We start from the raw sequence: 11,176 nt of genomic DNA on the forward strand, positions 1-11,176 counted from the left end.
TCGATACAAAGTAAGGTGCACACAGTACACACTCCACTCCACCTGACACATTGTCCTCCAAGGCTAACCGGTTTTCTAACAAAAGAGACTGAACCTAATTTATCAGTGCTTTCTGACTACTTTCACCACAGGCAGTAAAAACTATAAGTCTGCCTGAAACAGCCAAGGTTGCCGCTTCTTATCATAGAATATGTTACACTCGTCAGGGATCAAAGATTAATAAAGCAGCGATTGTGGTTTAAAAGATTTTTCTGTTAAAAGCCTCCAGTGAAGCAATCTGTGAGCTATATTTATGGACATGTGAGTTATCAGTTCGAATTTCGTTAATATTACTTAAGAAAACTTTCAATTAATATTTAAAATAAACACGTTTAACACCCGAGACAACTTTTATAAGCAGACTAGAAAAAGGAACCGCCGCTCCGTGGCAAATATTTGGATTATGATGACTATATTAAACAAATAGTGCCCTACTATCTCAGCCAGTGTAAACACCGCTTACCATCCTCTGTCCTCACAACAGTCGCAGTCTTCGATGTCGTATTCCCTGCGATCCAGTGTCTGAGCGAACCTCGGGGAAGTTCACGCTGTTTAAAACAAGGTCTGACTTGTTTAACCTAAAACCAAGCGACCAAATCCAAAATATACACAAGTTATTCCCGGTAAACTCCAGACAGCATGGATGCGGCTCCTTAGCGGTGCCCTCCGTCCATTGTTGTTCAGTCAGATGTGAGTCCTCCACTGACAGAAGCACAGCAGTCCTCAGACAACGAGCCGGATGGTCAATTTACGGAGGAGCAGTGCCCAAACAGCCCGACTCTAAACACAACACGGGAAACTCGGTCCAATCAAAGCGCGAGTGTTGTTAAATATTCATTAGCTCCTGGAGGGAGGGCAACTGGGCATGCGCAAGTTTGTCGTTCCCTAACAACAGACTCAAACATAAGAGGACGACTAATAAACATGAGCTGTCTTCAAAGAGAGAGCCAACAGCAAGGCAGATGGTACTATGATCCAGCGCAGGGGCGTAGCTTATAATGTCAGTGGGGTCTTAGCTTTTAGGAAAAGTGGCAAAGGAAAACTCATACAGGCTAAAGGTCGTGTTTTCAGATTACAGTACTCACTGAATGTTATAATACACTATTTCACGATCATTTCTACAAGTCTGCAGCTAGTAGAGACCTTATTCTAAACATTTTATATCCTGCATAGATGCAACAGGGTCTTGTGTGTGTGTGTTCCTGTCTAGCTATCTTTGTGAGGACCGAAATCTGCATTCTACTATACTTATGAGAACCAACAGGACCTTTGTCTGTGTCCTCACAAGTTTGAAGGCCTTTTTGAGGCTCAAAATGTGGTTTTAGGGTCAGGGTTATAATTAGGTTGTGGTTAGGGTTAGGGTAAGGGGCTGGGGAAACCATTATGTCAATGAAGGTCCTCACTAAGATAGCTGAACGGGGTTTTGTGTGTGTGTGTGTGTGTGTGTGTGTGTGTGTGTGTGTGTGTGTGTGTGTGTGTTTTAACCCATTACAATAGATTACCTACATGACCAAAGTATTGCTGCAGAGCAAATCTATAAATGACCTCAAAACTGAAATACTTAACTACACTGAATAACCTGACAAGTGTCTAAACATCATGTTATGTACAGAGGTTTGTAATGTAACACCATGAAACATGCAGAAGCTGGTATAAGTTAAAGAGCAACATTAAAACACTCTTTCTCTGTGTATTGCATGTGAAATAATAGTTTGAACTTCACACACAAATTTGGGGATGTCGGTCACACCATCTTCATAATGTTTGGACGCATGAGACTGTAAACTAAGAGATACAAACACTTTAACATTATGTAAAGAGCACAACTTACGGATTTCAACATATGAAGTTTTCATTTATTAAAAATCTTATCAGTGTTTGACTCAAATTACCAAATACAAATGTATAAACCAGGTGATAAGAACATCTATCTTAGTTATTTTAACGGGACAGTAATATTAATTCTTAAACCTAATCGTGAGTAATTGTCTAACATGCTGATGAAGAAAAATACTGTCAGCTTTATTCAGCAACTTTTAAGATCCACTACCAAATTAGGTATAGAGTCAGTGTGTAGGCCAGTAATTTAAAACATAGTTACAAAGACATGGTGTCACAGTCTAACAGCATGATGCAGAAAGGACCTCTAATCTATTGATTTGCATTTATGACAGCATATAAATCCTTTTCAAAAAGCATGGAGGGGAAGAGATGGATCAAAAGTCCAAAATGACAAGAGTTTTAAGCTTGCTGGTTTTCACTAAATAAAGGATTCCATTTTGACATTTTAATGGGGCAGTGTGTCCTGGGAAATACAAGTTTCAGTCTGCGTTCAATCTAGTAAATACAAAACATAAAAAAATACTTAGTAATCAGTCTAAATGACATAAACAGTAACATTAACTTATTTTTAGAAACTCATTTCCACTTCTGCCTGTTTACCCTTTTTTTTTTTTAATTTGGTTGCTCCCAAATTTAGTTCTGTTTTATCAGCAGACAAATAAAAATGCAGCTCAAAGGCCTTTTAGAAAATCCCTGTTAAGATTTTTGGGTGGCACTGGTATCCAGTTCTCACAACCAGTCTCCAGTCAGACTGAGGCTTGCCTTGGAATAATGTTGGGCGGTCAGGCAAGCCTCTGGGTGTAACCAGTGTAGCAGGGTGCCTCTGTATGCATAGACATATACTGTGTGTGTGTTTGTGTGTGTGTGCTTATTTGAATGGAACAAAATAAATAAATAAATAAATAAGAGATAAATTATTACAAAACGAAAATGAAAAAAGTTTTCTACCATCTCTGATTCTTGCGATGCATTAAAAGATGAATCACATCATGATTTGAGTCAGTCTTGGTGTTTTATCACCACCGTGTGGTCACTTAGGGAGATGGCAGCAATTATTACAGAAACAGAACAAACTCAAAACCTTTTTATTCTCAGGAGCTTACAATTAACTACTGTTTGTAGTAGTAGTAAAAGTAGTAGTAGTAGTAGTTGTTGGTGTGTGTGTGTGTGTGTGTGTGTGTGTGTGTGTGTGTGTGTGTGTGTGTGTGTGTGTGTGTGTGTGTGTGTGTGTGTGAAAACCCAATTCATTGTGAACAGTTTCATGGCTTCATCACCTGTAGTTGTGGGTTTTTAATTACGAACTTATTTCAACGAGAAAACATTTCTGGATCTTATTCAAAGTACAGCTCTTTTTTTGTTTTGCTTTTTGAGTTTAAAGACATTTAGTTTGGGAAGTGGTAGTATACAATACAGTACAAAACAATAACTTCTTTATTAATGTTGGAGCTATTTGTTCTTTATTTTTTATTATTTTGAAATTAGTTAAAGTTTGTTAGTTTATTTATATTTTGGGGTTTATTTGTTGGTTAATATTTTGTTTTAAATGATTTGTTTTGTTTGTTGTTATTTTGTTAAATTAGTCAGTAAGAGCTGTAGGGCCATTTTGTTTCTATAAATAAAGAGACTGGTATAGGACCAGCATGCATTTGGGGTGGGCCTATGGTTTTTTACCAGAGCAGGAGAAGCAGTAGGAAGGATCTTGTTATTGCTTGCCAAATGGATAAATAAACCAAAACCAAAACTCTCAACTAAAAGGTTTGGACAATGGACTTCTTTTGCCTGCGTACGAAATATTACCTCAGTGCAGCAGTGGCTTGTGGACTTTAAGTTGTGGGACGTTTGATCATTCAAAAGTAAAGGAATTGCCACTACACAAAGTAAAAAACCTTCCCGTGGACAAAGGAATAATTCTTCATTAATGGATATAAGGATTTCAAGGATCACCGTCGAACTCGAATAAAAGGTATTGGATCGTCTGGTGAGTAATCCAGACGGATTTGATGTTGAGGCCTGGATCAACATGTCACTCGTTCATCAAAGCTGGTGAGTGATAATATTGTTTAAGCCGTAAAGGAAAACGGTGAAGCTATTGGAGTTTAAAGACATGATTTCACTACAAAGACTGATGAACTGAGTTTTGACGTACTAAATTGGTGCAAAATTGGATCGCTAATTGAAACATGCCAACGCCCTCTGTGGAAATGTTTGTCCGCTGCAAAAGGCAGGTAAATGGATGTCATGTTTGTACTTTAGGCTATGGACTCTCAGTGTGCTGTGCATCTTTATAAAGTTTGAAATAATCCAAGAGGACAATAAAAATGTCGGATATTAAGAGTAAACGAGAGGATGACACTGAGATGCAAGCAGAGAAAAGAAGCGTTAAATTTACGCCAAAAGGTTTGGATTTGTATATAAAGACATGCCAAGAAAAGCGCAGTTCAATGTGTAAGCAAGCATCTAAGTACATGGGGAAATTTTCCGCTTTAATGACCTCACATGAAAACGTTAAGGAAGTGTCTTCTGAATTTGGGAAGTTTATTAAATGCTATCAAGATGCAAACGCTTTGCAAGAATCCTTTTTAAGTTTGCCACTGCCAGAAGATGAAGTGAAAAGGCAAGTTGCACATTTTCAGTCGAAGTTGACAGCATTCTCTGTTTTTATGGACAAAGTAAAGGTTTGGTTGCAGGAGGCGGGCGAGCCGTATACTGAACAAAACAATACTGTTCGCAATGATAAAGCTGTTGAAAGTTTGGATGAAATAAAACCTGAAGACAGTGTCTCTAATATCTCAAGTGTAAAACCACCTTCAAAAACCTTGTCACAGCAAAGTCGAATTTCATCAACATCTTCCGCATGCATTAAAGCTGCGGCTGACAAGGCAGCGCTCATGGAGCGACTGGCTGCATTAAAGAAAAAACATCCTATCGAAGCGCAAGAGGAAAAACTGAGAAAAGAAAAGGAGACATTATCCTTGGAAACAGAGCTGGCAGTCACTAATGCAAAGCTTCGTGTCTTAAAAATAAATTCAGTTTGTAGCTCTGAGCATTCTGATGGAATGAACTCTTATTTTGAAAGAGGGCACGTACAAGAAGCGCCTAGTTTAAATCCCTGTGCCGATACATTTGTTCCAACATCAAGAGATTACTCTGGTATAAATTCTGCATCTGAATCACAAGTAATCGTACCTAGACAAAGTCAAACCCAACATCAGGTTGATGATTCAGCTCAAGTGACGCAGCAAACACAGCCTCAGTCTCCTACTTTGACTGGGAACTGCACGAAGGAGATTGTCAATATTATGCAAAAACAAAATGACATCACTACTTTGCTTGTAAAACAAAACTTATCTTCTGTCCTCCCCGCCAGAAACATCCCTGTGTTTGATGGAGACCCTTTACAGTACAGATCATTTATGAATGCCTTTGAAAATGGAGTGGAAGTTAAAACTGATAACTGGAGCGACTGTCTGCATTTTTTAGAGCAGTTCACTAGGGGGCAGCCTAGAGATTTGGTGCATAGTTGTCAGCATTTACCTCCTGAGCAGGGCTATTCCACAGCTAAAGATCTTCTTGAAGAACATTTTGGGAACGAAAATAAAATTGCCTCTGCATATATGGAGAGGATTGTGAGTTGGGTACCTATTAAAAGTGAGGATGTGAAAGGTCTACAGTCATTCTCTCTTTTTCTTCAAGGATGTTCGAATCTAATGCAGCAAGTTGTTTATATGAAGGAGTTGGATTTGCCCTCAAATATGAGAATGGTTGTTATGGAACTTCCATACAAATTGAGGGAAAAATGGAGAGTTGTTGCCTATGAACTGCAGGAACAAAATGGTTACAGAGCAGTGTTCACTGATCTGGTTGCCTTTATAATAAAACAGGTAAAAGTAGCATCAGATCCAGTGTTTGGCAACATCCAAGACTCACAATCTGGAAGCAGCTTTAAAGCTTCAAGTTCTACCAAGCAAAGGAGAAAAGGAAGTAGTTTTGCCACTAATGTCAGTACAGTGCCAGGAATCAAAGCTCAATCAACTGGAAGCAGAACAACTTCCGTTGTTCTGCGTAGTTGTTTGTTTTGTTCACACAGCAACCATTTACTAGAGAATTGTAAGCAGTTTAAAGCTAAAACGCATCAGGATAAGTTGACTTTTATCAAGGAAAGGGGAATTTGTTTTGGTTGTTTAAAAGTTGGTCACACAAGCAAAGACTGTAGGAGTCGTTTGGATTGCGACGTGTGTCACCAAAGGCACCCAGGGGTTCTTCATATAGAGCGAAAGGATCCAGGTGCGTCTTCGGAACAAACTCAACAGAGGACAAACTCTAATGTCAACTTTTCAACTGCAACCACTCAGACATGTGGGTATATTGGGGCTGGTCATGAAGTTGATGCAATTTTTTTCTATAGTTCCAGTTCAAGTTAAGAGCCAAAAGAGTAATAAAATTGTGCAAACTTATGCGTTTTTGGTTCCTGGAAGTTCAGGTACATTCTGTACAGAAACTTTGGCAAAAAGGCTGAATGTAAAAGGTAAAAAGACCAATATCTTTTTGAGAACAATGAGTCAAGATAGGATTGTTAGTACACAAGTTCTGTCTGGTTTGGAAGTGTCTGGTTTGGAAGCAAATGATTTCATGCCATTGCCAGATGTTTTGACTCAAAAGACTATGCCAGTTTCTACAGTTAATATTCCCCAGCAAAGCGACATCGATCAGTGGCCTCATCTTAAACCTGTTAAACTGTACAACGTTAATGCAGATGTGGAGCTACTGATAGGCACTGATGCTTCCAATGTTTTGGAGCCATGGAAGGTGATAAACAGTGTGGGAGGTGGACCTTATGCTGTAAAAACAAAAGTTGGCTGGGTCATAAATGGTCCCCTGCGCACTGGAAGTAACAGTGGAAATAAAACCAACTGCACTGCTGTAACAGCCAATAGGATTTCCGTTGAGCGTCTTGAAGACATGTTGATTAAACAGTACAATCATGATTTTAATGAATGATCATCAGCGGAGCAGACTGAAATGTCTAGAGAAGATCTGTGTTTCATGGATATTGTTAGTAGTTCAATAAAGCTTATTGGAAATCATTATCACATTGATTTGCCTTTCAGGAGAGAAGGTTCCAGTTTGCCAAATAACCTCTGTGTCGCGGAGCAGCGTCTCCAGAGTCTCAGACGGAGATTTGAAAAGGATACTCATTATAAGGATGAATACACTAAATGTGTAAACAACATGCTTGAACGAGGATATGCCGAGTTTGTGCCTGTAGATGAGTTGCACAAAGACGATGGAAAGGTGTGGTACATCCCTCATCATGGAGTGTATCATCCCACAAAGGGCAAATTAAGAGTTGTATTTGACTGTGGAACAACTTATAAAGGAGCATCATTGAACAGTCAGCTTCTACAGGGACCTGATCTCACAAACTCGCTGGTTGGGGTTCTGATCAGATTTAGACAAGAGCCTGTTGCATTAATGGCGGACATTGATTCCATGTTTCACCAAGTGCACGTCTCAGAAAAACATGTCAACTTTCTCCGTTTCCTGTGGTGGCAACATGGCAACACTTCAAGGTCTGCACAGGAATGCAGGATGAAAGTGCATTTGTTTGGAGCTGTATCTTCGCCAAGTTGTGCAAATTATGCTCTACAGAGAACTGCAGATGATAATGCACAACAGTTTCCAGCTGAAGTGGTTGATACAGTCAAAAGAAACTTTTATGTGGATGATTGTTTGAAATCTGTTGCTTCAGAAGAGGAGGCAGTGCACATGGTGAAGAGGCTGACAGATATCTGCGCTAAAGGAGGATTTAAGCTTTCAAAATGGATCAGCAACAGTCGCACAGTGCTCATGTCAATCCCAGAGGAAAGAAGAGCAAAGGAAATTAAGGATCTGGATTTGGACACAGATCAACTTCCAGTTGAGAGAGCACTGGGTTTACAGTGGTGCATAGCAACAGACAAGTTCCAGTTCAGAACCTCCCTGCAGGACCGTCCAACAACCAGAAGGGGCATTTTGTCTGTGGTCAGCTCACTGTATGATCCTTTGGGAATCTTGTCTCCCTTCAGTATGCCAGCTAAACTGTTGCTACAAGAGCTTTGCCGACAAAATTTGAAGTGGGATGAAGTTATTCCCCACTCTCTTTCCCAGCGGTGGCGTGATTGGCTGGAGGATCTCCAGCTGATTTCAAAGTTTAAAGTGGAATGTTGCATTAAACCAAATTGCTTTGGAAGACCAGGCACAACTTCATCATTTTTCTGATGCAAGTCAAGATGGGTATGGAACGGTGTCATATTTAAAGTTGGAAAAGAATAACGTCACGCATGTTGCTTTTATCCTGGGAAAGGCTAGAGTTGCTCCTCTCAAGCAAACTACAATTCCCAGGTTGGAATTGACGGCTGCAGTTCTTGCAGTTCGGGTGGACAGGCTTCTGCAAAAGGAGCTGCAAGTCAGGTTGGAAAAATCAGTTTTTTGGACTGATAGCACAACAGTACTGAAATACATCTCCAATGAAACCAGAAGATTCAATACTTTTGTTGCAAACAGAATTGCTGTTATTCGGGAAGCAACAGATGTGAATCAGTGGAGATACGTTTCTTCTAAGGAGAATCCTGCAGATGACGCATCCAGAGGTATGAGAGCTGGGGATCTCCTCAAATGTAGGAGATGGATAAAAGGGCCAGAATTTCTCTATGAGTCAGAAAAGGAATGGCCTAAACTGGATGTGGAGTACAGTGTAATTTCTGCAGATGACCCAGAGGTCAAAAGGGACCTGACAATGAATGCCATTGTGAGAGAATTACAAAATCCTACCAGCTATTTTATCCTCTACTTCTCGTCTTGGGCAAAACTTAAAATCTCTGTAGCCTGGCTTTTAAAGATGAAAGAGGTCTTGGTGTTGTTGGCACAGAAGAGGAAAGAGTTGCTTGCTGCAGGTTTGAATAAGAATGATCCGGAAGGTCAGAAAGAAGTGGAGATAAGAATGGAAAGATTTAAGACCACTTTGAAGAAAGGAAATCTCACTCCAGAAGACTTGGCAAAGGCAGAACAAGCTATTCTTCAATATGCACAACAACAGAAATTTACGACTGAAATGGCTTTAATCCGCAATGGCCTCAAAGGAGTCTCTAAGGGAAATTGGCTCTACAAACTTGATCCAGTGTTGGATGCAGGAATCCTCAGAGTGGGTGGCCGATTGAATAAAGCAGCCATGCCTATGGAATTAAAGCATCCTGTAATTTTGACAAAAGATATGCATGTGTCAACACTGATTTTACACCATATCCATCAAAGGTTGGGACATGCAGGAAGAGCACACATGTTGTCAAAACTAAGACAAAATTACTGGATATTAAATGCAAATTCTGCTGCCAGGAAAATTATCTCTCGTTGTATCACGTGTAGACGCAACAGAGGAAAGTTTGTTGAACAAAAGATGGCGGATCTGCCTGAAGAGAGAGTCCTGCCAGACATAGCTCCATTCACAAATGTTGGAGTGGACTATTTTGGACCTATAAGTGTTAAAAGAGGACGAAGTCTCCTTAAAAGGTATGGAGTTCTTTTTACCTGTTTCACCAGTCGTGCAGTACATCTGGAGATTGCATGTACACTTGATACAGACTCTTGTATAAATGCTGTGAGGAGGTTCATCTGTAGATGAGGCCCAGTTACGACCATCAGATCTGATAATGCTACAAATTTTGTTGGGGCGAATCGAGAGTTGAAAGAAAGTTGGACTGAGCTGGACCATGCCAAAATTCAAAAGGCTTTTGTTCAGGATGGCATGAAATGGAACTTCAACATTCCAGCAGCCTCTCACCAAGGTGGTGTGTGGGAGCGTCTCATTCGTTCAATAAAGAATATTTTAGCCTCAGTTCTTAAGGAGCAAGTTCTGGATGATGAAGGACTCCACACAGTCTTCTGTGAGGTTGAAGCTATAATGAACAACAGACCCATTACTAAAGTTTCAGATGACTCAAATGATCTTGAAGCACTGACACCCAATCACTTGTTGTTGCTGAAAAATAAACCAGTTTTTCCACCAGGACTGTTTCATCCAAGTGATTTGCATGTCAGGAAAAGGTGGAAACAGGTACAGTACATGGCAGAGTTGTTCTGGAAGAGATGGCTTTCTGAGTACCTACCTTTGATGCAAGAAAGACAAAAATGGATGAGGACTAAAAGATGTCTTATACCTGGAGATGTTGTTTTAATTGCAGACGCTACAGCTCCAAGAGGATCATGGATGATGATGGCGAAAGTCTTAAATGTAAACCAGGATGCAAAAGGCTTGGTGCGTTCTGTGAGACTACAAACAAGGACCAGTGTTTTGGAAAGGCCAGTGACAAAACTTATTTTGCTACTGGAAGCCTCATCGTGAAGAAAATCATCAATGAAAATTAAGGATTTGTTTAAGGGAATAGCTCCTCCTTTTGGGACTTTAAAGTAATTGTGATAGTATGCACAATTAGGGGCCGGAGTGTTGGAGCTATTTGTTCTTTATTTTTTATTATTTTGAAATTAGTTAAAGTTTGTTAGTTTATTTATATTTTGGGGTTTATTTGTTGGTTAATATTTTGTTTTAAATGATTTGTTTTGTTTGTTGTTATTTTGTTAAATTAGTCAGTAAGAGCTGTAGGGCCATTTTGTTTCTATAAATAAAGAGACTGGTATAGGACCAGCATGCATTTGGGGTGGGCCTATGGTTTTTTACCAGAGCAGGAGAAGCAGTAGGAAGGATCTTGTTATTGCTTGCCAAATGGATAAATAAACCAAAACCAAAACTCTCAACTAAAAGGTTTGGACAATGGACTTCTTTTGCCTGCGTACGAAATATTACCTCAGTGCAGCAGTGGCTTGTGGACTTTAAGTTGTGGGACGTTTGATCATTCAAAAGTAAAGGAATTGCCACTACAATTAATAATCTAAATGACATAATAAAAGTGCTATGAATGCATTTCTGTTATAAGCTTTGAGTATCATGCTAAATAAAGTTAAGCAGTTGCGTTGAAAAAAACAAAGAGGAAAAACTAGGGCACGGTCGGTCGCCTAAGTTCTCTCTGTGTCTCATGGGAGTTGTAGTCCATAAGTGGTGCACTTGATGAACGCAAAAATAATTGTTGTTTAAAACTTTAACATGACAGGTTTATACGTGTTTACTATCGCACACAGTAGCAAATATCCATTTAGCAGAGGATAAAGCCAGAGTACCTTCCTGTCGCCTTCCAGCTTTTCGGAAACTTTAATGAAAGACGATCTCGGAGTGGAGTGGAGCCCGGAAGCAGGGCGGGACCTCTGC

The 11,176-nt window shown here is 39.8% G+C and overlaps 1 protein-coding gene across 2 annotated transcripts in view; it reads right to left on the reverse strand.

The window, feature by feature from the left end:
• The window catches only part of myo1ea (myosin IEa), a 48,682-nt gene extending 47,844 nt beyond the window's left edge, over positions 1 to 838 (reverse strand). For both annotated transcript variants that reach the window (XM_012917028.4, XM_004543092.6), the window contains exon 1: positions 503 to 838. In XM_012917028.4, the coding sequence (XP_012772482.1) occupies positions 503 to 505 (3 nt within the window). In that variant the 5' untranslated portion in view covers positions 506 to 838. The remainder of the gene's footprint in view (positions 1 to 502) is intronic.
• Between the last annotated feature and the right edge of the window lie 10,338 nt (positions 839 to 11,176).

The sequence above is a fragment of the Maylandia zebra genome, linkage group LG1, assembly GCF_041146795.1.
Source record: "Maylandia zebra isolate NMK-2024a linkage group LG1, Mzebra_GT3a, whole genome shotgun sequence".
NCBI lineage: Eukaryota > Metazoa > Chordata > Actinopteri > Cichliformes > Cichlidae > Maylandia > Maylandia zebra.